Source organism: Patagioenas fasciata, chromosome W, assembly GCF_037038585.1.
Source record: "Patagioenas fasciata isolate bPatFas1 chromosome W, bPatFas1.hap1, whole genome shotgun sequence".
Taxonomy (NCBI): Eukaryota; Metazoa; Chordata; class Aves; order Columbiformes; family Columbidae; genus Patagioenas; species Patagioenas fasciata.
In genome coordinates, this window is record NC_092559.1 from 57444202 (window position 1) to 57466163 (window position 21962).

The 21962-nt window shown below is 43.3% G+C and overlaps 1 protein-coding gene across 2 annotated transcripts in view; it reads left to right on the forward strand.

The window, feature by feature from the left end:
* Positions 1-21962, forward strand: part of LOC136115713 (ceramide transfer protein-like) — a 151970-nt gene that overhangs the window by 60841 nt on the left and 69167 nt on the right. For both annotated transcript variants that reach the window (XM_065861920.1, XM_065861922.1), the window contains exon 3: positions 7774-7890. In XM_065861920.1, coding sequence (XP_065717992.1) covers positions 7774-7890 — 117 coding nt within the window. The remainder of the gene's footprint in view (positions 1-7773; positions 7891-21962) is intronic.

The following is a 21962-nucleotide window of genomic DNA, read 5'->3' on the forward strand; positions in this document are numbered from 1 at the left end:
GAGACAGCCCCACCCTTGTCGCTGTCGGGTAGAGGTAAATGACCTAAAAGAAGATGAGGGTTGGAAGCTTATTCCAGTTCGGCATCACAGGCAGCCCCCCTCCCTGCCTGATTTGCCTCCCCAGGTGCCCCTCCGTAATAGGTTTGAGGCCCTGGATCTTGAAGAAGAGGTAGGTGAGGAGGTGGTGCCAAGCCTGCCTACAAGATCACATAGGAAGAGGCGGTTGACTACACAACTGAAGACTACCTCTGATAAGAAAGATAGAAGGGTGATTGTAATAAGAAATTCCGTTCTGAAAGGAACAGAGGGCCCAATATGCAGGGTTGACCCTCATCTTAGGGAAGTCTGTAGTCTACCTGGAGCCCGGATCAAGGATATTGCTAGAGAGCTCCCCAGACTGGTGCACCCGACAGACTACTACCCGCTGCTGGTCTTCCAGACAGATGGGGAGGAAGCTGCTTCCCGTAGTCTGAGGGGAATGAAGAATGACTTCAAGGTCTTGGGAAGGATGGTGAAAGATTCAGGGGCTCAAGTGATCTTCTCTTCACTCCTTCCCTCTTCAAGTGACGATGTGGGGTGGAATGGGAAAACTCAATCTAAATGGTTGGCTCCAAGACTGGTGCTACAGGCAGGGCTTTGGTTTTTTTGATAATGGCTGGTTTTATAAGACTCCAGTCTGGACAGTGTTATGCGGGAAAGGCTTATCTCGCAGAGGCAAAAGGATGCTGGGGCAGGAATTAGCTGGGCTCATTTGGAGAGCTTTAAACTAGGCTCGAAGGGGGATGGGGCTGTAGTTGGGCTTGCCCCAGTGGGGCAGCATTCTAAAACAGATGAGGACCGGGTGGCCTCCTGTGCTCCTAGGGAGAAATTGGTGTGCTCTGCTCGCTCCCTGAAATGCCTGTACACCAGTGCGCGCAGCATGGGGAATAAGCAGGAGGAGTTAGAATCCTATGTTCGGTCGGGAGATTATGATCTGGTGGCAATTACAGAAACGTGGTGGGACAGTTCACATGAGTGGAATGTGGTCCTGGATGGCTACGCCCTTTTCAGGAAAGACAGGCCAGCCAGGCGTGGTGGTGGAGTTGCTCTCTATGTGAGAGAGCAACTGCAATGTACTAAATTCTGCCCAGGAGCGGATGAGGAACAAGTTGAGAGTGTATGGCTCAGGATCAAGGGACAGGCTGGCAGGGGTGATACAGTTGTAGGTGTCTATTACAGGCCACCAGATCAGACTGAGGAAGTTGATGAGGCCTTCTATGCGCAGCTGAGAGTGGCCTCACAGTCACAGGCCCTGGTTGTTGTGGGTGATTTTAACTTCCCTGATGTTTGCTGGAAGGACCATTCAGCCAGCCAGCCACAGTCCAGGAGGTTCCTCTAGTGCATTGATGATAACTTCCTCATGCAGATGGTGGAGGAGCCCACCAGGAGAGGTACACTGCTGGATCTCATTCTCACTAACAAGGAGGGTCTGGTCGAAGCAGTAAAGGTTGAGGGCTGCCTGGGTTGCAGTGACCACGAGATGGTGGAGTTCAGCATCTCGTGTGGCAGGAACAGAATAGCAAGTAGAATTGCAACCCTGGACTTTGGCAGGGCTAATTTCGGTCTTTTCAAGCAATTGCTGGGGGAAATCCCATGGGCAAGACTGCTTGAAGGAAAAGGGGCCCAAGAGAGCTGGATTGCATTCAGAGATTGCTTCTTCCATGCTCAGGATCAGAGCATCCCCACACGTAGGAAGTCGAGGAAGGGAGCCCGAAGGCCTGCATGGTTGAATAGGGATCTGTTGGGTATGCTCAAGCAGAAGAGGCGAGTTTACAGGTCATGGAAGCAGGGACTGGCCACTTGGGAGGAATATAAGACTGCTGTTAGAGGATGCAGGAGGGCAGCTAGGGTAGCCAAGGCCTCCTTAGAATTACAGCTGGCGAGAGGGGTCAAGGACAGCAAGAAGAACTTTTTCAAATACATAGCAGATAAAACTAATACCAGAGGCAATGTAGGCCCACTGATGAATGAGGTGGGTGCCCTGGTGGCAGAAGACACAGAGAAGGCAGAATTGCTGAATGCCTTCTTTGTCTCTGTCTACTCCGCTGGAGGCTGTCCTGGGGAACCCTGTACCCCTGAGACCCCGGATGAAGCCAGGTTAATGGAGGAGTTTGCTTTAGTCCATGAGGACTGGGTTAGGGAACAATTAAATAGTCTGGACATCCATAAATCCATGGGTCCAGATGGGATGCATCCTCGGGTGCTGAGGGAGCTGGCTGAAGTCGTTGCTGGACCGCTCTCCATCATTTTTGCCAAGTCTTGGGAAACGGGAGAGGTGCCCGAGGATTGGAGGAAAGCAAATGTCACTCCAGTCTTTAAAAAGGGCAAGAAGGAGGACCCGGGTAATTATAGACCGGTCAACCTCACCTCTGTCCCTGGGAAAGTAATGGAACAGCTTATCCTTGGTGTCATCTCAAGGCATATCAGGGATAAGAGGGTCATTAGGGGCAGTCAGCATGGCTTTACCAAGGGTAAGTCATGCTTGACCAACCTCATAGCCTTTTATGAGAACGTAACAAGGTGGACGGATGATGGCAGAGCGGTGGATGTGGTCTACCTTGACTTCAGTAAAGCCTTTGACACAGTCCCTCACAGCATCCTCACAGCTAAATTGAGGAGGTGTGGTCTACACAATAGAGTAGTGAGGTGGGTTGCAAACTGGCTTAAAGAGAGAAGCCAGAGAGTGGTGGTCAATGATGCGGAGTCCAGTTGGAGGCCAGTATCTAGTGGAGTGCCTCAGGGGTCAGTACTGGGGCCAATATTATTCAACATATTCATTAACGATTTAGACGAGGGAATTGAGTGTACTATCAGCAGGTTTGCTGATGACACTAAGCTGGGAGGAGTGGCTGACACGCCAGAAGGCTGTGCTGCCATCCAGCAGGACCTGGACAGGCTGGAGAGTTGGGCGGGGGATAACCTGATGGAATTTAACAAGGGCAAGTGCAGAGTCCTGCATCTGGGCAGGAACAACCCCAGGTTCCAGTATAGGTTGGGGAATGACCTATTAGAGAGCAGTGTAGGGGAAAGGGATCTGGGGGTCCTGGTGGATAACAGGATGACCATGAGCCAGCACTGTGCCCTTGTGGCCAGGAAGGCCAATGGCATCCTTGGGTGTATTACAAGGGGGGTGGTCAGTAGATCGAGAGAGGTCCTCCTTCCCCTCTACTCCGCCCTGGTGAGACCCCATCTGGAATATTGTGTCCAGTTCTGGGCCCCTCAGTTCAAGAAGGACAGGGAACTGCTGGAGAGGGTCCAGTGTAGGGCAACAAAGATGATTAAGGGAGTGGAGCACCTCCCTTATGAGGAAAGGCTGAGGGAGCTGGGGCTCTTTAGTTTGGAGAAGAGGAGACTGAGGGGTGACCTTATTAATGTTTATAAATATAGAAAGGGTGAGTGCCACGAGGATGGAGTCAGGCTCTTCTCAGTGGCAAACAATGATAGGACAAGGGGCAATGGGATCAAGCTGGAACACAAGAGGTTCCACTTAAATTTGAGAAAGAACTTCTTCTCAGTGAGGGTAACAGAGCACTGGAACAGGCTACCCAGGGAGGCTGTGGAGTCTCCTTCCCTGGAGACATTCAAAGCCCTCCTGGACACATTCCTGTGCGACCTCACCTAGGCGTTCCTGCTCCAGCAGGGGGATTGGACTAGATGATCTTTTGAGGTCCCTTCCAATCCCAAACATACTGTGATACTGTGACACTGTGATCCTAAGGGGGAATAAGGTGGTATTTCAGTAGAGGAACAAGTTTCCATTCTGTAATTATCTCCCGAAACAAATTTATTTTGGTACCTAATACAAATATGCAAACTAAACACTGAGCTCAGATATGCAAATGGATCACAATTACACTTATTCAAGACAATATATCGATTTTAGCATTGCACCTTTGGGCCACTTACTGCAGGGAGAGGAGCTGGTGGCCGGTCGGTCCCACTCCCTGCTGCTATTAATAAGCTGGACCAGGCAAAGCTCTTATCAGCATCCCATCTGGGCTGCCACAACTGTTGTCCCAAATATAGGGTTATTTACCTGGTGTACATACAAAAGAGACAAATTTAGCACACAGAGATGAGATATTGTTTATTACAGACTTGTGCAAGGAATAAAACCAGCACACTAGAAAAAAAAAACAACAGCTATTCTATAGAAAATTTTATCGCTGCATTCACACCATGAAGAGCTAATTGGTCATGATCTTCTGGATCATCATAAAACATACATTTTGGGTCCATGGATTCTCCTGATTTAACAGTCTGTGAACTTACTATACCATATAACAGGCAGAGATTTATGTAGCTGTAATACATGTTTAAACAGATACCTACAAAGAAAACAAGCTAATATTAATAAAAAGCATCTTGCAGACTGTTCTGCAAGTTTTCTGTGATTTTTTTTGTTATCAGCTAGTTCTCTCTCAGCTTGTTGAAGTTTTTAAACAGTTCCGCTTGTAAATCTGTCTGCAGTGATTTAATGATCTCTTGCAGAGATTTATTTGCATCTTGCTCAGTTTGTTTTTCTGAGCAGCTATGGGTGCTGCTCCTAAAACAGCAAAGATCTGTTTTCTTTTGCCAAGCCCCTTATTCGTTCTGTTACAATAGCTGGGGACAACCAGTGTCTCGAAGCCCAGCTGAACCCCTCTGGAGTTGGGCAAGCTTTATCGACTTTTAGTAAATTCAGCAATGGGGAGCAGTTAAGGTCCGGCTTGACCTGGGATGCCATGATCCACTACCGGAGATTACAGTTTCAACTGCAAATCAGTTCTCCTTTCTTCAGCACTCTGGCTGATATCCCCTTTTAAGAAACAACTTTACCACTTCTCACAGAGTATCCCACTTCTGACACCAATTAAAATGTCCTGTCCCACTCAGTGGGGTGAGGGCAGAGTTAACTTTTGAATACTCTGTGCCATAACCAGGAGTAACGAAAATTACTCAAGAGGTTAAATTAAATCACAAATTTACTAAAAACTCGGTGGGGCATAGTTTTTCAAATATCTTAAAAGTTGTTATGCAAATAAAGAGAATACATAAACCTGCCTTTGAAAAGACCAAAGAAGTAATGGTCTTAAATCACAATAAAAGATGTTTAGGTTGGAGATGGAGGGTAAAAAACCTGAAATAATCACTGGAATAATTTGTGTCTGGAAGCGTGAAATCGGCAGTACTGCAGGCTTTTAAGATTAGTTTTGGCATGTGTTTCTAACCATGTAGCATATAATTGCTTTTAACTCCTCTCAAAGGCCCTTGGAGAAGGAGATTGAGCAGAGGTATACTGTCATGGCAGGAAAAACTTTGATACCCAATTCTTATACACTTGATTTTTGGGGTGATTTTTGGAAGAATCTTCCATTGTTGTAGGTGCATATCCCCCACCACATGGCTAAAGGAGGTCCTGGCAGAGGGATAGTTGGGAACAGGTTTATAAGCCTGACACACTGATGTGGCAGGTGGCAGGCTTGCTACCCTAAAGTGGATGAACATCTTTTTTATATATAGTAATAATAATGTAGCAAATGCAGTTTGAAAAAGAGGGACCTGGACTAGAAGACTTGATGTCCCTTACACATCCCTATGTTCTGTGGTTCAATGAAGGCAAAGCAGCACATATAACCAGTTTTGAAAGTTGTTTGAATTGAGATGGTCAGGTATTAAGTGAATTGGTAGCTCCAGTTGATTCACTTGATTCTCAGCTTTGCCAGTTGTTGTGGTTTTTTTTTCTGTGGGAAGTTTAAATTTATTTAAATTGAACTTAGGTTTAAGATGCTTCATCAAATATGTGAAGCTATTAAAAAAAAATGAAGCTTCAAGTACTTATGTTAAACTCTTCCTAGCTTATTTTTTATTTACTAGTTGGCTTCTTTTGTACTTCTCCTTTGTATATTTAAACAAGAAAAATTGGGTATTGCGTTTAAGTAGCTTCTGATTTCCAGACCCTTAGAAAATAATTCTCACTGATTCTGAACTGTTATGTATGACACAACAAATGAGACTGGCTTTTAGGTTTTCTTTTGTGGAGTGTTTCACAAGTTATTCACAGTGCTCTAGTTGTCTGCAAGATGAATATATTCACATAACAGTTCTTATGTTATAAAGGGTATTAACATGTATAGTCTTGTCTTTGGCATCAGGAATCAATATTTATGGTCTTTCAGACTGCATAATTTGCCTTAACCTTAGAGCCTGTTATCTTCCTGTGGTTACTTGTATGTGTAACCTTTCTATTCAAAAAGGTGTTCAGCTATACCTGTGTTATGTTTTGTTAAGAATAGTTATCAGTGAAGGGGGAAAAAAAAGCTATGCTCTGTTTTGGATGTTTGCTAGGGAGTAACTTTGAACTATCAGAGCACAGGGCAGATTAGATAATTGTTTTGTTCCCTTGTACTTTCCTTACCAGCTTCACTGTAATGCTAGTAAAAGCTTTTTAGTATTTGAGGCATGTGACCTGAAAGATGCATTCGAGTGGTGATATGGGAAGGAATTGCCTGTTGCCCCTGTCACAGAGGCACCCCAAAATGACTCCAAGAAAACGTAACCTTAAACCAAATATAATATGGAACCAAAACCAAATGACAGACCGAAACCAAACAACAAACCAAAGCAAGCAGGGGAGTAATCCAGAATCAATCACCACTCTGAAAGCATTTAATAAACTGCAGATTTGATACATCAGTTGAGGATATTATTACCATATGACCACACAAGAATGATCAACCGCAGTATGCACGCACTCACTCAAACAAGGCCTCTCTCACTCAAGGTTACCCAGAAGAAATAATCGCTTGCCAGGGAGGAGAGGCAAGGGCTCACTCAAGGATATATCCAGAAGAAATAATCACTCACCAAGGAGAAGATGAGGGCTCTCAGTCCTGGCAAGTCTCTTTAGACAGTGTCCCTGATCTAAAGGGAGGGCTATCTTCACAGTCCTGCTGCTCTAAGAATACCACTCAAAGGGGGTCTTTGGTGGGGTCCCCATTTTATAGCCTGGTCGGATCACTGGGGTCTCGCTCCTCCTACTCCCCTAGCTGTGGGGGAGGTGTATGTGACTGGAGTCACCGTGCCCCTGGCGGGAGGTGGTGGGGTGGAGTGGACGTGGTCAGCATCCGTCCAAGGTGCGTACATGAGGACAGCCACAGTGGGGCACAAAAGGTGCTAAAGAGCCATCAACTGTCCTATTGAAAGCTCTGGACCTCTGCCACAGTTCCCAATTATCTGACAATCCTGTCTTAGTGAAGATAGTTGAGGCAGAGGGTGTCACAGCTTCCTTTAGTTGCTTGCCTTCCTTGTAATTTTGCTGTAGTCTGCCTTTATGGTTCTATCCTGCTGCTTTTTGCTGCGGTGTATGTATTCCTTCCATCTAAAAATCAGTATTGATAGCAATAATCTTAATTTCTCTTTTTTGCTTGAAATTTTTTAAAAATGGTGATCCTCTACTTATTTTACTAAAGGATTCATTTGGAAGTATGAAGATTTGGCCAATGTTTGTGTGGAACTTTTTTGTGACATTTTTGTTTAATAAGAATGTGCTAAACAGGCTTTTCTGTTTCAGAAGACACATTTTTCATTTTGGAAGTGTATGTTAGTTCATTATTTGAGACAGCTACATAAAACAGGGTTTAGAATCTAGGATAAATTCAAGGCAGTATTGATTTCTTTTTCTAATTACAGAGTGTGAGATATTGTTGATCATGTTGATAATTTTAGCTATTCTTATACTCTTTTCTTTCACAGCCTCATGACTTTGACGAATGCAGATTTGATATTAGTGTAAACGATAGTGTTTGGTACCTCCGAGCTCAGGACTCAGACCACAGACAACAGTGGGTAGATGCAATAGAACAACACAAGGTATGGTTTTATTTCTGATTTCCTTTCTCACTCCCTCATTAGATCTGGTGGTGCTTGTGGGGAGCTGTAAGCTTCACTGTACAGTCATTAAAGTACTCAAGGTATTTATGATTCTATAACAGATAAAAGCTGCAAGATTCAAGTAGTGTGTTAAATATGTTCCAAAGGAATTTATTTGCTTATCTTTCATATATGAGAGTTTAGAGAACTGGGAGCTAACAACTATGAACCTTTCTTGAGCTCTCTAGCTTGAAAAAGACTTGCATTATGTTTAAGTGACTTTTAATGGTTTTCTCTGTCCTCTCTCACTGATTATTGAATTGGTTTTTATCTAGATGTCCTAGATGTTAAACTTGTTAGTCTTAGAGTCCATTCTCCTAGATTATAATTCTGGTTTTTAGGCTCATCTCTTTGATCACTTGGCTGCTTTTACTGTATCTGATTACTGGCTTTTGCCTTCTTGTCTTTTAAGGCCCTACTGTTTATCAGCATTTTGGTTCAGCTTTCCTGATCTATGCCTTATCTTTTCCAATGAACTCTGTTACTTTCATTTTACCTAATGGGCTTGAAGGTCAGGTGCTTTTAAAGTTTATTTTAAAGTATGTAGCACGCGAAACATCTGCTATGTTTTCAGATACAAGATAGGCACTACTCCAAGTTGTTGAGTTTAACTAAAATACTTAGCACAATGCGATTTCTGCATCTGGGTTATACAGGTAGAATCATAGAATATCTCAAGTTGGAAGGATCATACAGTTCAACTCCCTGCTCCATGGAGGACTAACTAACACTAAACCATATGACTAAGAGAGTTGTCTAGATGTTCCTTGAACTCTGACAGGCTTGGTGCTGTGACCACTTCCCTGGGGAGCCTGTTCAAGTGACCGACCCCCCTCTCAGTGAAGAACCTTTTCCAAATGTCCAAGCTAAACTTCCCCTGATGCAGCTTCATACCCATTCCACATGTTCTATCATTAGTCACCAGCAAGAGATCAGCACCTCCCTCTCTGCTGCCCCCATTGAGGAAGTTGTAGACTGCAATGAGATCACCCCTCAGCCTTCTCTTCTCCAAGCTGAAAAAACCAAGTGACCTCAGCCACTCTTCACAAGTCTTGCCCTCAAGACCTTTCCCCATCTTGGTCACCCTCCTCTGGACAGACTCTAATACTTTGATGTCCTTCTTATATTGAGGTGCCCAAAACTGCACACAGTACTCGAGGTGGGGCCACACCAGTGCAGTGTACAGTGGGACAATGACCTCCCTTGACCAGTTAGCTATGCTGTGCGTGATGCATCCCAGGACATGGTTGGCCCTTTTGACTTCCAGGGCACACTGACTCATATTCAACTTGCTGTGAACCCAAACCCCCAGATCTCTTTCCACAGGGCTGTTCTCCAGCCTCTTGTCCCCCAGTTTGTATGTATAACCAGGATTACCCTGTTCCAGGTGGAAAATCTGGTACTTGCTCTTAAATTTCATACAGTTGGTGATTGCCTAGCTCTCTATGTAGATCTCTCTGTAAGGCCTCTCTACCCTTGAGGGAGTCCACAGCTCCTCCTAGTTTAGTATCATTGGCAAACTTACTTAATTTACATTTGACTCCTGCATCCAGATCATTTATAAAAACATTCATGAGCACTGGCCCTAAAATTGAGCCCTAGGAACCCCCACTGTTGAGTGGCTGCCAGCCTGATATAACCCCATTATAGTAAAATGCTTTGAGCCTGACCCATCAGCCAATTGTTCATCCACTGTATTATAGACTTGTCTGGCTGTGTGCTGGACATTTTGTTCAGAAAGAGACTATGAGAGACAGTATCAAAAGCCTTATTAAAATAATAATTTTTAAAAATTAAAAAAAACAAAACCAAAACCCAAACACATCTATGGGCTTCCCTGGGTTGACTAGATGGGTGACCTTGTCATAAAAGGAAATTAAGTTAGTTAAGCAGAACTTTCCCCTTGTGAACCTATGCTGACTATGCCCAATGACTGCATTGTCTCTCAAGTGTTTTTCAATAACTCTCAGAATAACCTTCTCTATAATTTTACCAGGCACTGAAGTGAGACTGACAGACCTGTAATTACCAGGGTCTTCCTTCTTACCCTTCTTGAAAATAGGGACAACATTTGCCAGCTTCCAGTCAACTGGGACCTCTCCAGGCTCCCAAGACCATTGAAAAATAATGGAGAGAGGTCCTGCGATACCATCGGCCAGCTCTTTCAGAACCCTGGGATGAATCCCATCGGACCCCATAGATTTATGCACATCCAGCTGAAGCAGCAAGTCTGAAACAAATTCAGGGTTGTCTGGGAGTTTATCATCCTCCCCAGTCGTGGTCTTCCAACACAGGATTCCAGGGGCCATCATCTCTGCTTTGTCTGCATCCCTATTTGTGAGGTGATTGACCTCATCAAGTAATGGACCAATGTTATATCGAATTCTCCTTTTGCTCTTAACATGTTAAAAAGCCCTTTTTGTTGTCCTTCACAGTGCTGGCCGGCTTGAAGACTAATTGAGCTTTGGCTGCTTGAATTTTCACCCTACAATGATGAACAGTGTCTCTGTGGTCATTGCCTGTCCTTGCTTCCAATGTCCATACACTTTCATTTTCCACATAAGTTCTAGAAGATCTTTGTTCATTCAAGCCGGCCTTCTGCCCTGCTTGCTTGACTTCTGACACTTTGGAATTGCCTGCTCCTGTGCTCTTAATAGATGGCTCTTAAAAAGTGACCAGCATTCCTGGTTCCCAATACCTTCAAAAGCAGATTCCCAGGGGACCTTATTAACTAGGTCCTTCAGCAGCCTGAAGTCTGCTCTCCCCATATCCAGGGCTGAAGTTTTACTGGCAGTTTTTCTTCTATCACCAACAATTTGAAACTGGGCTGAAATTCAGACTAGGTTTGGTAAATCATTGAGCTAGTGAACTGCAGAACTTAACTGAAGTTTGGCTAAGCAGAAATGTGGGCTGGGTGGTTGCATGCTACCATGAAGGAATGAAGGAGGAAAATAACCATATCCTGTTCTTGAACTCTGCATGACATTAAAAGAGTCTTTCTCATGCTTCTCTTTTCCCTCTTCTAAGGCTGTCCTTAACTGTTGCTGAGTTCTGAGCTGGCAATTTTATGGAATCACCTACTTATAATATGGAAGTATTGAGTGGTAATAGTTTAGAGTTTACCATTGTGCATGAAAATTTGGAATTGTTTTTCTGTGTCACTTGCAAAAAAAAAAAATAATGCATGCATCACCACTGAATTTTCTTCTGCTTTACTGCCTAGCCACTGTCATGAGGTATCTATTTGCTTGGTTTTTTTCTGTCTGGTATTATTAGTAAACTTAAGTTATCTTACTCAACCTCCTTTTCAGATCATTAATGGGTGTTGAGGAGCATGAATTCTAGCATTCCAAAAATGACCTCCTGTTGTGGAGAAGCCTGATTAATTTTACAGTTTTTCCACTTTTAAAAAAGGCTTCTTTTAGTATTGATTTGGGTTTGGATAGTTTAAACTTTCATACTTTACAATAATTTGGTGGTTCTTAAAACATAATAATAATTTGTACCAGATCATAGAATGGTTTTGGTTGGAAGGGATTGTCGCATTCAGAGTATGAGTCTGACATGTGGCTGAGGAGGCCCTTCCGTTGAGTCATGAGGTTCAGAAAGGACCCCCTTGCTTTCTAAACTCCTTCTCAGAGAGGAGTCTAGGTGCGGCTAGATCTAGTCTTAGTCCTGGACTTAGTCAACGGTTTATGTCTAAAGGATTGTGTGTGTAGCCACTTACCAGAGCCAATGTTTGCCCGTCAGAGCCCTCTCAAGGACTTTCACTGAATCAGCTTCGCAAAGTTGAAAAGATAAATAATTTATTAAGGTGACAGATATAACAGAGTACTGCATCCAGCTCTGGAGCCCTCAGTACAGGAAAGACATGGAGAGGGTCCAGAGGAGGGCCACAAAAATGATCAGAGAGATGGAACACCTCTCCTATGAGGACAGGCTGAGAGAGTTGGGGTTGTTCAGCCTGGAGAAGAGAAGGTTCCAGGAACACCTTATTGCAGCTTTTCAGTACTTAAAAGGGGCCTGTAAGAAAAATGTGGACAGACTTTTTAGCAGGGCCTGTTGTGATAGGACAAGGGGTGTGGAGAGTTTCTGGCTGTGTGCTGTGAACAAGCCAGAGCTTGATGTGGCTGTGCTACATGGAAGGATTTCCCTGAGACACCAAAGACAGAAGGAAAGTAAACAGAAGCTGCTCTGCCCTCCACCCAGGCTGCAGGAGGGGCGTCGCCGCTGCGCATGAACAGTCTGTGAATAGTGCCCTGCAGCTAATCACCATAGTGGGGGGGGATGAGTGACTGTGAGTGTAACCAATTGTAGCCTGCGCTTGCCGCATGGCCTTTTGGTATAGAGTATATAAGGCTTGGAATAACGTGGTCTGTCGGACATTGATATTCAGTGTTGTTAAGAGTTCATTAAAGAGTACTGATGTTAAATTCATATTGAATTAGACACACTACTCTCGCCCGGCCCGCCCGTGCGATCAAAGAGCTTCTGCCGGCATCTGCATTCATCGCATTTTAAATATTACTTCAAAGGGGTAATGGTTTAAAACTAAAGGAGGGGCAATTCAGGCTAGACACAAGGAAGAAATTTTTTACGGTGAGGGTGGTAAAATACTGGAACAGGTTTCCCAGAGAGGTGGTAGATGCCCTATCCCTGGAAACATTCAGGGCCAGGCTGGATAGGGCTCTGATGTAGTTGAAGATGTCCCTGCTCATTGCAGGGAGGTTGGACTAGATGACCTTTGAAGGTCCCTTCTGTCCCATCCCACGAAGTGAAATTAGGGATGAGTTAACTCTGAACATGCTGTGCGTCCTCTCCCACCAGGCGAGATCAGGTGTGAGTTAACTCTGGGTATTTCTGCGCAGTAATGCGAAGTGATGTCAGACAATCACTCGAGAGGTCCAATTCAATTATGAATTTACTAAAACTACTTGGTGGAATTACAAATTACAGTGATTTGTGACTTGGCAAAAGTATATTATTACATCGCAAAACTTAACAAGACTTTAGCAGCAAAACTTACAATGATATTTCCTTTATATTGTCACGATTGAGATGGACAAATGACATAGACCAAGTTCTTCTTATGTACAAACAGCAGTCTCCATTTATTGCCACAAACGCCTTTTTGTATAGTCTTTACCAGCTCATGTGTCTTTTTGCTATTCATTACAGGCTGCAATAGTAACATATCATTGGCTAATTTTGCTATCGTCACTGTTACTCTTTAACTCCCTTCTTTCTCACGGGTACACCTTAATATCTTCAAGGTCAATCTATGTTCCCATACCCTTCGTTGGGGAATCCATGGACCCACCGTAGTTCCCCACATTATATGTTCAAGAAGAAGGAAAAGAGAGAGAGAAGAAAAATGAAGTAGATATGTTAGATATCAGAGAGAGAGAGAGTAAGATATCACCGCTCCACAGGTCGATTGGTCCTGTGATTTCCTCTGGAGGGGGGTGGACACGTTGAAGATTTTGGTCATGCTGTGCAGCATACACACACCACGCTTCATGCCACACGTGAGGTCATTTTATAACCGAGTTCATTACATGTGGGCAGTTTGTCCTTCCATGATCTATAAACTCTCCTCTTCCACTTGAGCTTACCCAGCAACTCCCTATTTAACCACGCAGGTCTCCTGACTCCCTTCCTTGACTTCCTACGTGTTGGGATACTCTGATATTGTGCCCAGTAGAAACAGTCCCTGAACACTAACAACTATCTTGGGCCCCTTTACCTTCAAGCAGCCTTGCCCATGGGATTTCCCCTAGCAATTGTTTGCAAAGGCCAAAGTTTGCCCTGCTGAAGTCCAGGGTTGCAATTCTGCTTGCTATCCACACAAGATCCTGAACTCCACCATCTCATGGTCACTGTAACCAAGGCAGCCCTCAACCTTTACCACTTCAACCAGACCCTCCTTGTTAGTGAGGATGAGGTCCAGCAGTGCACCTCTTCTAGTCGGCTCCTCCACCCAGAAAGTTATCAAGGCACTGGAGGAACCTCCTGGACTGTGGCTGGCTGGCTGAGTAGTCCTTCCAGCAAACATCAGGGTAGTTAAAATCCCCCACCACAACCAGGGCCTGTGACTGTGAGGCTGCTCTCAGCTGCCTGTAGAAGGCCTCATCATCTTCCTCACCCTGATCAGGTGGCCTATAATAGACGCCTACAACAGTATCACCCTTGCCAGCCTGCCCCTTAACTTTCACCTATAGACTCTCAACTCGCTCCTCATCCATGCCTGGACAATACTCAATACATTGTAGTTGCTCTCTCACATAAAGAGCAACTCCACCACCACGCCTGGCTGGCCTCTCTTTCCTGAAAAGGACATAGCCATCCATGACCACATTCCAGTCATGTGTGCTGTCCCACCATGTCTTTGTAATTGCCACAAGGTCATAATCTCCTGACTGAACACAGGTTTCTAACTCCTCCTGCTTATTCCCCATGCTGCCTGCATTGGTGTACAGGCATTTCAGAGAGCGAGCTGAGCACAATGATTTCACCCCAGGGGTATGGGAGGCCTCCCAGCCTTCATGAACTCTAGAGTGCTGCCCCACTGATCCAAGCCCAGCTACAACCCCATCCCCCTTCAAGTCTAGTTTAAAGCTCTCCAAATGAGCCCTGCTAATTCCTGTCCCAGCATCTTTTTGCCCCTGTGAGATAAACCTTTCCCACTTATCACTGTTTGGACTGGTGTCTTATAAAACCAGCTGTTATCAAAGAACCCAAACCCCTGCCTGTAGCACCAGTCCTGTAGCCAATTGTTTACAGACTGAATTTTTCTATTCCATCCCATGTTATCACCCAAAACTGGAAGGAGCGAAGAGAAAATCACTTGAGCCCCAGACTCTTTTACCATCCGTCCCAAGGCCTTGAAATCTTGTTTCATTTCCCTCAGACTGCGGGATGCAGCTTCCTCCCCATCTGTCTGGAAGATCAGCAGTGGGTAGTAGTCCCTTGGGTGCACCAGGTTGGGGAGCATCCTGGTCATGTCCCTGATCCGGGCTCCAGGTAGACTGCATCGTAGTTGACCCTACGATGAGGGTCAATTCTGCAGATTGGGCCCTCTGTCCCTCTCAGAAGGGAATTGCCTACTACAATTACCCTTCTTTCTTTCTTATTTGAGGCAGTCTTGAGGCGTGGGGTTAACTGCCTCTTTCTATGTGACCTTGTAGGTGGGCCTTGCACCACATCCTCACCTACCTCCTCTTCAGGTTCCAGGGCCTCAAACCTATTACCTAAGCCCCTTCCTCAACTGAACAGGGGAGAGAAAATATGACAAAAGGCTCATGGGTTGAGATAAGGACAGGGAGATCACTCAGCAGTTACCATCATGGGCAAAACAGACTCAACTTCGGGAAAAATTTATTGCCAGTTACAAGTCAGAGTAGGATAATGAGAAATACAACCAAATCTTACACCTTTGCCCCACCCTTCCCTTGTTCCCCAGCTCAACTTCACTTCCAGTTTTCTCTACCTGCATCCTCCTATGACTGGTGCAGGGGGATGGGAAATGGGGGTTACGGTCAGTTCATTACACGTTATCTCTGCAGCTCCTTACTCCTCACTCTCTGCTCCAGTGTGGAGTCCAACCCATGGAAGACAGTCCTCCATGAACTGCTTCAGCGTGGATCCTTTCCATGGGGTACAGTCCTTCAGGAATGGACTGATCCAGTGTGGGTCCCCCATGGGTCTCACAAGTCCTGCCAGCAAACCTACTCCAGCGTGGGCTCCTCTCTATGGAGCCACAGGTCCTGCCAGGAGCCTGCTCCAGTACGGGGTCACAACCTCCTTTGGACACATCCACTTTCTCTGGCATGGGGTCCTTCTGAGGCACGGAAATTACTTTACAACCTGTGAGGTTATAAAGAAGGTATGTTTATTCAGCACCGGGCACACGGGGGATAATTCCGCCCAAGACGTGTGCAAATTTCCAGCAGCTGTGAACTTGGTTAAATGCTGTAAAGTATTACATATTCATGAAAATTCTAGGAACGCCTATACATATTCATAACCCGTCCCGGAGAAGGCGGTTCTTATTACAGTGAGTTCCGGGAAATCATTTCCATAGTCTTCACCTCTGGCTGCTCCTGGTTGCACCTGTGCAGTGCCACCTGGTGGTCGTGGGCCGGGGTCTTCTTCGCTGTACACTTTTACCTCTGGCCTGGTGTGCTGAGTTGGCCGGGGCTCAAACTGATGAACCGGTTGAGAACTGGCTTATCTCCTGTCCTGTGCCCAAGATTCTGTTATCTTGTTCACCCAAGGATGCAGCTAGGATTTTTATCTTTGCAAGGCCTGTGAAGTCGTCAGCGAACTCCTGTTTCTCATAAAACACACAAAGCTCTAAGCTAGGCAATTGCTATGTGGGTTAAGGGTTCTTTAAGAGTTAGCTCTTTAAGTGTTAGTTAGTTAGTTCCCTGTATCACTTCACGGGTTGTAGGTGGATATCTGCTCCACTATTAACCTCTATGGGCTGCAGGGGGGACAACCTGCCTCACCATAGTCTTCACCATGGTCTTCACTACAGGCTCCAGGGCAATATCTACTCTGTCACATGGAGCACCTCCTCCCTCTCTTCCTTCACTGACCTTGGTGTCTGCAGAGTTGTTTCTCTCACATATTCTTACTCCTCTCTCCCAGCTGCAATTGTGTAGTTTGTTGGGGTTTTTTTCCCCTCTTCTTAAATATTTTATCACAGAGGTGCTACCACTGTTGCTGATTGGCTCGGTCTTGGCCAGCAGCAGGTCTATCTTGTAGCTGATGGGCTCTGTTGGACATGGGGGAAGCTTCTGGCATCTTCTCATAGAAGCCAGCCCCATAGCACCCCCACTACCAAAACCTTTCCATACAAACCCAATACAGAGAGAAAATTCTAAGACAGCAATAAGACCATCAGTGAGGCAAATTAAGAAATAGTTTGTGTGTAACCAGGACTACTTTCTTCTACTTAAATGTTTCATTAAACATACCGACCAGATATTTGTCTGTAAAATATCTGGTTGTAAGGGTGTATTTCTTTAGGAAGCTTCTCTGTTCTCATACCCTAACAGTCAGGTCTAGGATGACTGCTGACCTTTATCTTTAATGGATCTAATGGCAGTGGATATTGCTGAGGAACTCAAGACTAGACTTGGTTTCCTTATTTCTTGGGTGTAAAAATATTGATGGTGCATGAGCACCAAGGTATTGATGCTTTTGAAAAGTTGTTCTCTTAAATAATAAATTCAGGGGCTGACTCATGGTCTCTACTGTGGTTTGGAAATGGAGTATGGAATCTCTAACCTAAGATTAGAGAAACCAACTTAAATGATTTTAGTTCTGTGCAGTGAGAAACTGTAAGGAAAATGTCTGGGTTTACATGTAGGGGACATGGACTCCTGCGGCATGTAACTTCTAACAAATAAAATGAATGTGTTTGTCACCCTTTAATGCAGGGCGAGAATAAATGGAGTGATAGATGCTCTCTATTAACCCCTTGCCCTCCCTGTAGAAGACAAAGGGAGGAGAAGGAAGAGAGACTTATGGGTTGGAAAATTAAAACAGCTTTGCTAATAATACTAATAATAAGATAAATAATGCAAAATACACAAACCCAGTATTGACTCTCCTGGATGATCATGGAATTGCATGCAGGAATTGTGTGCAGTGGGGACTGGCATTGTGCCAGTGGCTGCAGGGCAGACACCAGGAAGTCCTGGACTGGACTCAGCAGTAGATGGGAACTGGATTCAGGAATGCACAGATCAGATCATAGGCAGGACAACAACAGGCAGTATCCTCTTCAGATGCAGGCCGTGAATGAAGAGAGCGAGACCCTCATGATTCCTCAGCTTTAAACTGAGTATGATGTGTATGGCATAGAATACCTTGTTGGTCAATTTGGGTCACCTGTTCTGTCTACCCAACCTTGCAAGTGCAAGTCTTCACTTGTGGAACATAAGAGATCTATCAGCAACCTTGGCTGCTATAGAAATAAGCATAAATAGGGGCCTTTTCTGCATACTATTCCTACCTTTAGCTCAGTAAAACTAATAAACATTAGGTGTTATCAGCTCTAGAGCAGACACTGTCTGAAAAACATGCAACCAACTTCAGAAAAGTGCAATTACTTAGAAGAAACTTAATCAAACGGAAAATTCAGTAAAAGAGAATTGATCCTGTTTTAACCAAAACCAGGACAGTGTTCTATGTAGTATGAAAATAAAAAAGTAAGATTTACTTTTTCTTTTAAGTGGAAAGTGGTTCTTTACATGTATTAAACTTACCCAGAGTTTTCATTCTTTACCCTCCACTCTGGTAGAGTTGATACCTTAACTTACAAACTTGCATTACTTCCCAAAGGTATAGATGAGGGAGTGAATTGCTGTTTGCTGTGAGAACTACCTGGATAATTAAACTTACTTTGAGAAAATTGACTTAAATGATTTTTTTTTTTAACTCTTGAAATCCAGATAAAGATTTTTTTTGTAACATTGATCAACACAAGAGTTGAAAACTTGCTGAGAATGTTTAGAAAGTAATGTTTCATGAGAAACTATGCATTGACTTATGTTTGTCCTATTTTTTTCCATCTTAGTTTAAATTTTTCAACAGATTCTGCATTTGTTCAGTATTGACTTTGTGATTCTTCAGCAAAATAAACTAACAGTGTTTTAAGTCATATTTTCAAAATTTTGTGTTTATCAAACTGAAATACTGGTTTAAGTCTTGTTGAACTTTATACAATTATTGTCTTTGGTGTGTAAAACTGGAAAAGATAATTCTCCAGGGGGATATCTATATATCAAATAATTTTGGCACATGAGAAGTAGATAGGTTCTCTTTCATTTTGAAGCGATGATATACAAGGTGTTTATATAGAGAGCCAGAGGCACAATTTTCAAAGTCTGACTGTGAAAGGCATTCTTGTGTGGATACCTTGGAAAAAGCTTGGTTTTACTGTTGATTAGACACTAGGAGAGGAGTCAGCTATTATGTTGGTATAAAAGTAATTGTGGTTTTTGCATTGTTGAAATTTGCCATTTGAGATTGGATACGTTCTTAAATAAATGTGGTTATGTTAAACATCATTTGAATGGTCTTTTCTTGCTTTATGTTTTATTGCTACTGACTTATTACTTGCTGATTATTTTATATTTATTTTAGACTATGGAAATGATGTTAGACAAAAACCAAATTTGAGCAATTTTCTTATTCGAGCTCAAAATGGGTCATAAAGCAGTTGAGACAACTTGCAACATCAGTAACGCATTTGGCCCAGGGACTGCAAACAAACATACAGTGCAGTGGTGGTTCAAGAGATTTTGCAAAGGAGACAAGAGCCTTGAATGAGGAGCATAGTGGCTGGCCATTGGAAGTTGACAATGACCAATTGAGAGCAATCATCAAAGCCCATCCTCTTACAACTGTGTGAGAAGTTGCTGAAGAACTCCACATCGACCTTTCTATGGTTCTTCAGCATTTGAAGCAAATTGGAAAGGTGAAAAAGCTCAATAAGTGGGTGCCTCAGGAGCTGATAGAAAATAAAAAGAAATCGTTTTGAAGTGTCGTTTTCTTCTATGCAATAACAATGAGCCACTTCTCAATTGGATTCTGACATGCAACAGAAATTATGCCAGCGACAACCAGCTCAGTGGTTTGGCCAAGAAGAACCTCCAAAGCATTTCCCAAAGGCAAACTTGCACCAAAAAGAGGTCATGGTCACCGTTTCGTGGTCTGCTGCCTGTCTGATCCATTACAGCTTTCCGAGTCCCGACAAAACCATGACATCTGAGAAATATGCTCAGCAAATCGATGAGAAGCACTGAAAACACCACAACGCCTGCAGCCAGCATCGGTCAACAGAAAGGGCCCAATTCTTCTCCACAACAACGCCCGACCACACATTGCACAATCAATGCTTCAAAAGTGGAATGAATTGGGCTAAGAAGTTTTGCCTCATGCGCCATATTCACCTGACCTCTTGCCAACCGACTACCACTTCTTCAAGCATCTCGACAACTTTTTGCAGGGACAAAGCTTCCACAACCAGCAGGATGCAGAAAATGCTTTCCAAGATTTTGTCGAATCCTGAAGCATGGATTTTTATGCTACAGGAATAAACAAACTTAATTCTTTTTTTTTTTATTATTTCTCATTGGCAAAACTGTGTTGATTGTAATGGTTCCTATTTTGATAAATAAAGATGTGTTTGAGCCTAGTTTTAATGATTTAAAATTCACCATCCAAAATTGCAATTACTTTTGCACCAACCTAATACTTAGCATACGGGTTATACAGAAAAATCAGGAAGAGTAAACTTATAGTGTCTCTTTTCTAGCAATTTTTCCCCCAAATATCTTGAGGGGAGGCAGCATGATAGCCTCAGCAGTTCAACCATAGTTTAGCTTGTAAGTAATTCTAATTTCGTGAGATTCTTAATATAGTATAATTTGTTCTAAAAAATAATCTGTCTAAACCAACTCTATAAGACACTGTACATCCCAATTTTTCATATTGCTTTAAGTATAGATCTAGTTAAGATGGTGAAGAAATCAAATTTAAGCATAAGTATTAAAACAGTTGATTTATTTTCTTTGTTAAACACTACTACATTTCCAAATGAGTAAACTAGAATTGGAACATTTAGTTTTGAAAATATTCTGTTTTGAATGTGGATCATAGCTCACAGATTCATTTAGAAAACTGTAGAACAAACTTTAAACAGCTCAATTTTGTTTGCAATTAATAAGGGTATTTTAGAATATCATGAAAAAAAATATCAGCTTGAAATTTTCGCACAATGCTTGCTAACCATGTAAAATGTGTGTGTGGGGTTCCATCTAACTTAAAAAAAAAAAAAAGATTGTTACTTTATGCACAAAGTATTAAGAGAGTCATTAATTTCACTTTTAAGGTCATCTGCATATTGTGTTTTCTCTTGTCAAAGTACTGTTCTGAAGGAGGTACCGAATGTACTGTTAGGCAGCGAAAAATATATTTCTGCTAACAGTAACTGTGGGTATCTGAAGAGAGGACAAGGGGTAGATGTTGGTTTTTGCTAGTCAAACATGAGTGCAACATCACACAAAAGCAAAACCTCCCAGTGGCTAAAAACAGAGCACCATAGTGTTATGCATTAGAGAAGCATCTTAAATATGTATATATTAAAAAAAAAAAAAAAAACCACACAAAAAAAAAAGAACACCAAAAAGAAAAACCAAAACCACACACACAAAACCCAAAAAAACCCCAAACACCACAGAGTATTCTTAAAGGAGCCCCTCAAACAATTTTAATTCTTCCAATTCTAAAAGGTTGATCTAATATCAGATTGCTTAAATGAATTGGTAATACAAATCAGCTTCTGGGTAAACAGTATGAAGGAAATGAGGTAAAATGCTACCTCTGGAGTAGTATGATGTAGTAGTGTGACAAGAAGTTATCTTCCACTATTTTCCCACTGATTGGAAGCTAGCCAGTGTTATTTCAATTTACAAGGATGTGAAGGAAGACCCAGGAAACTACAGACCTGTTAGTCTAACCTCAGTAAATGGAAAAGATATGGAGAACATCATACTGGGTGCTACTAAAAGGCATTTAAAGAGCAACGCAATCATTAGGCACAGTCAACGTGAGTTCACAAAGGGAAAGTCCTATTAAACTAATTTGATATCCTTCTGTGATAAGGTCTCCCACCTAGTGGATGAAGGGAAGGCAGTGGATGTAGTTTTAGTAAGGCTTTTGATACCGTCCCTCACAGCATCCTTCTGGACAAGTTGTCCAACTGTGGGATGAGCAGGTTCACTGTGTGCTGGGTGAAGAACTGGCTGAATGGCAGAGCTCAAAGGGTTGTAGTGAATGGGGCTATATCTGGCTGCTGACTGGTCACCAGTGTGGTACTCCTCAGGGTTCAATTCTAGAGCCAGTACTGTTCAATGTATTTATCAATGATCTGGATGCAGGAATTTAATGCACCCCATTAGCAAGTTTGCTGACGATACTAAACTGGGAGGTGCTGT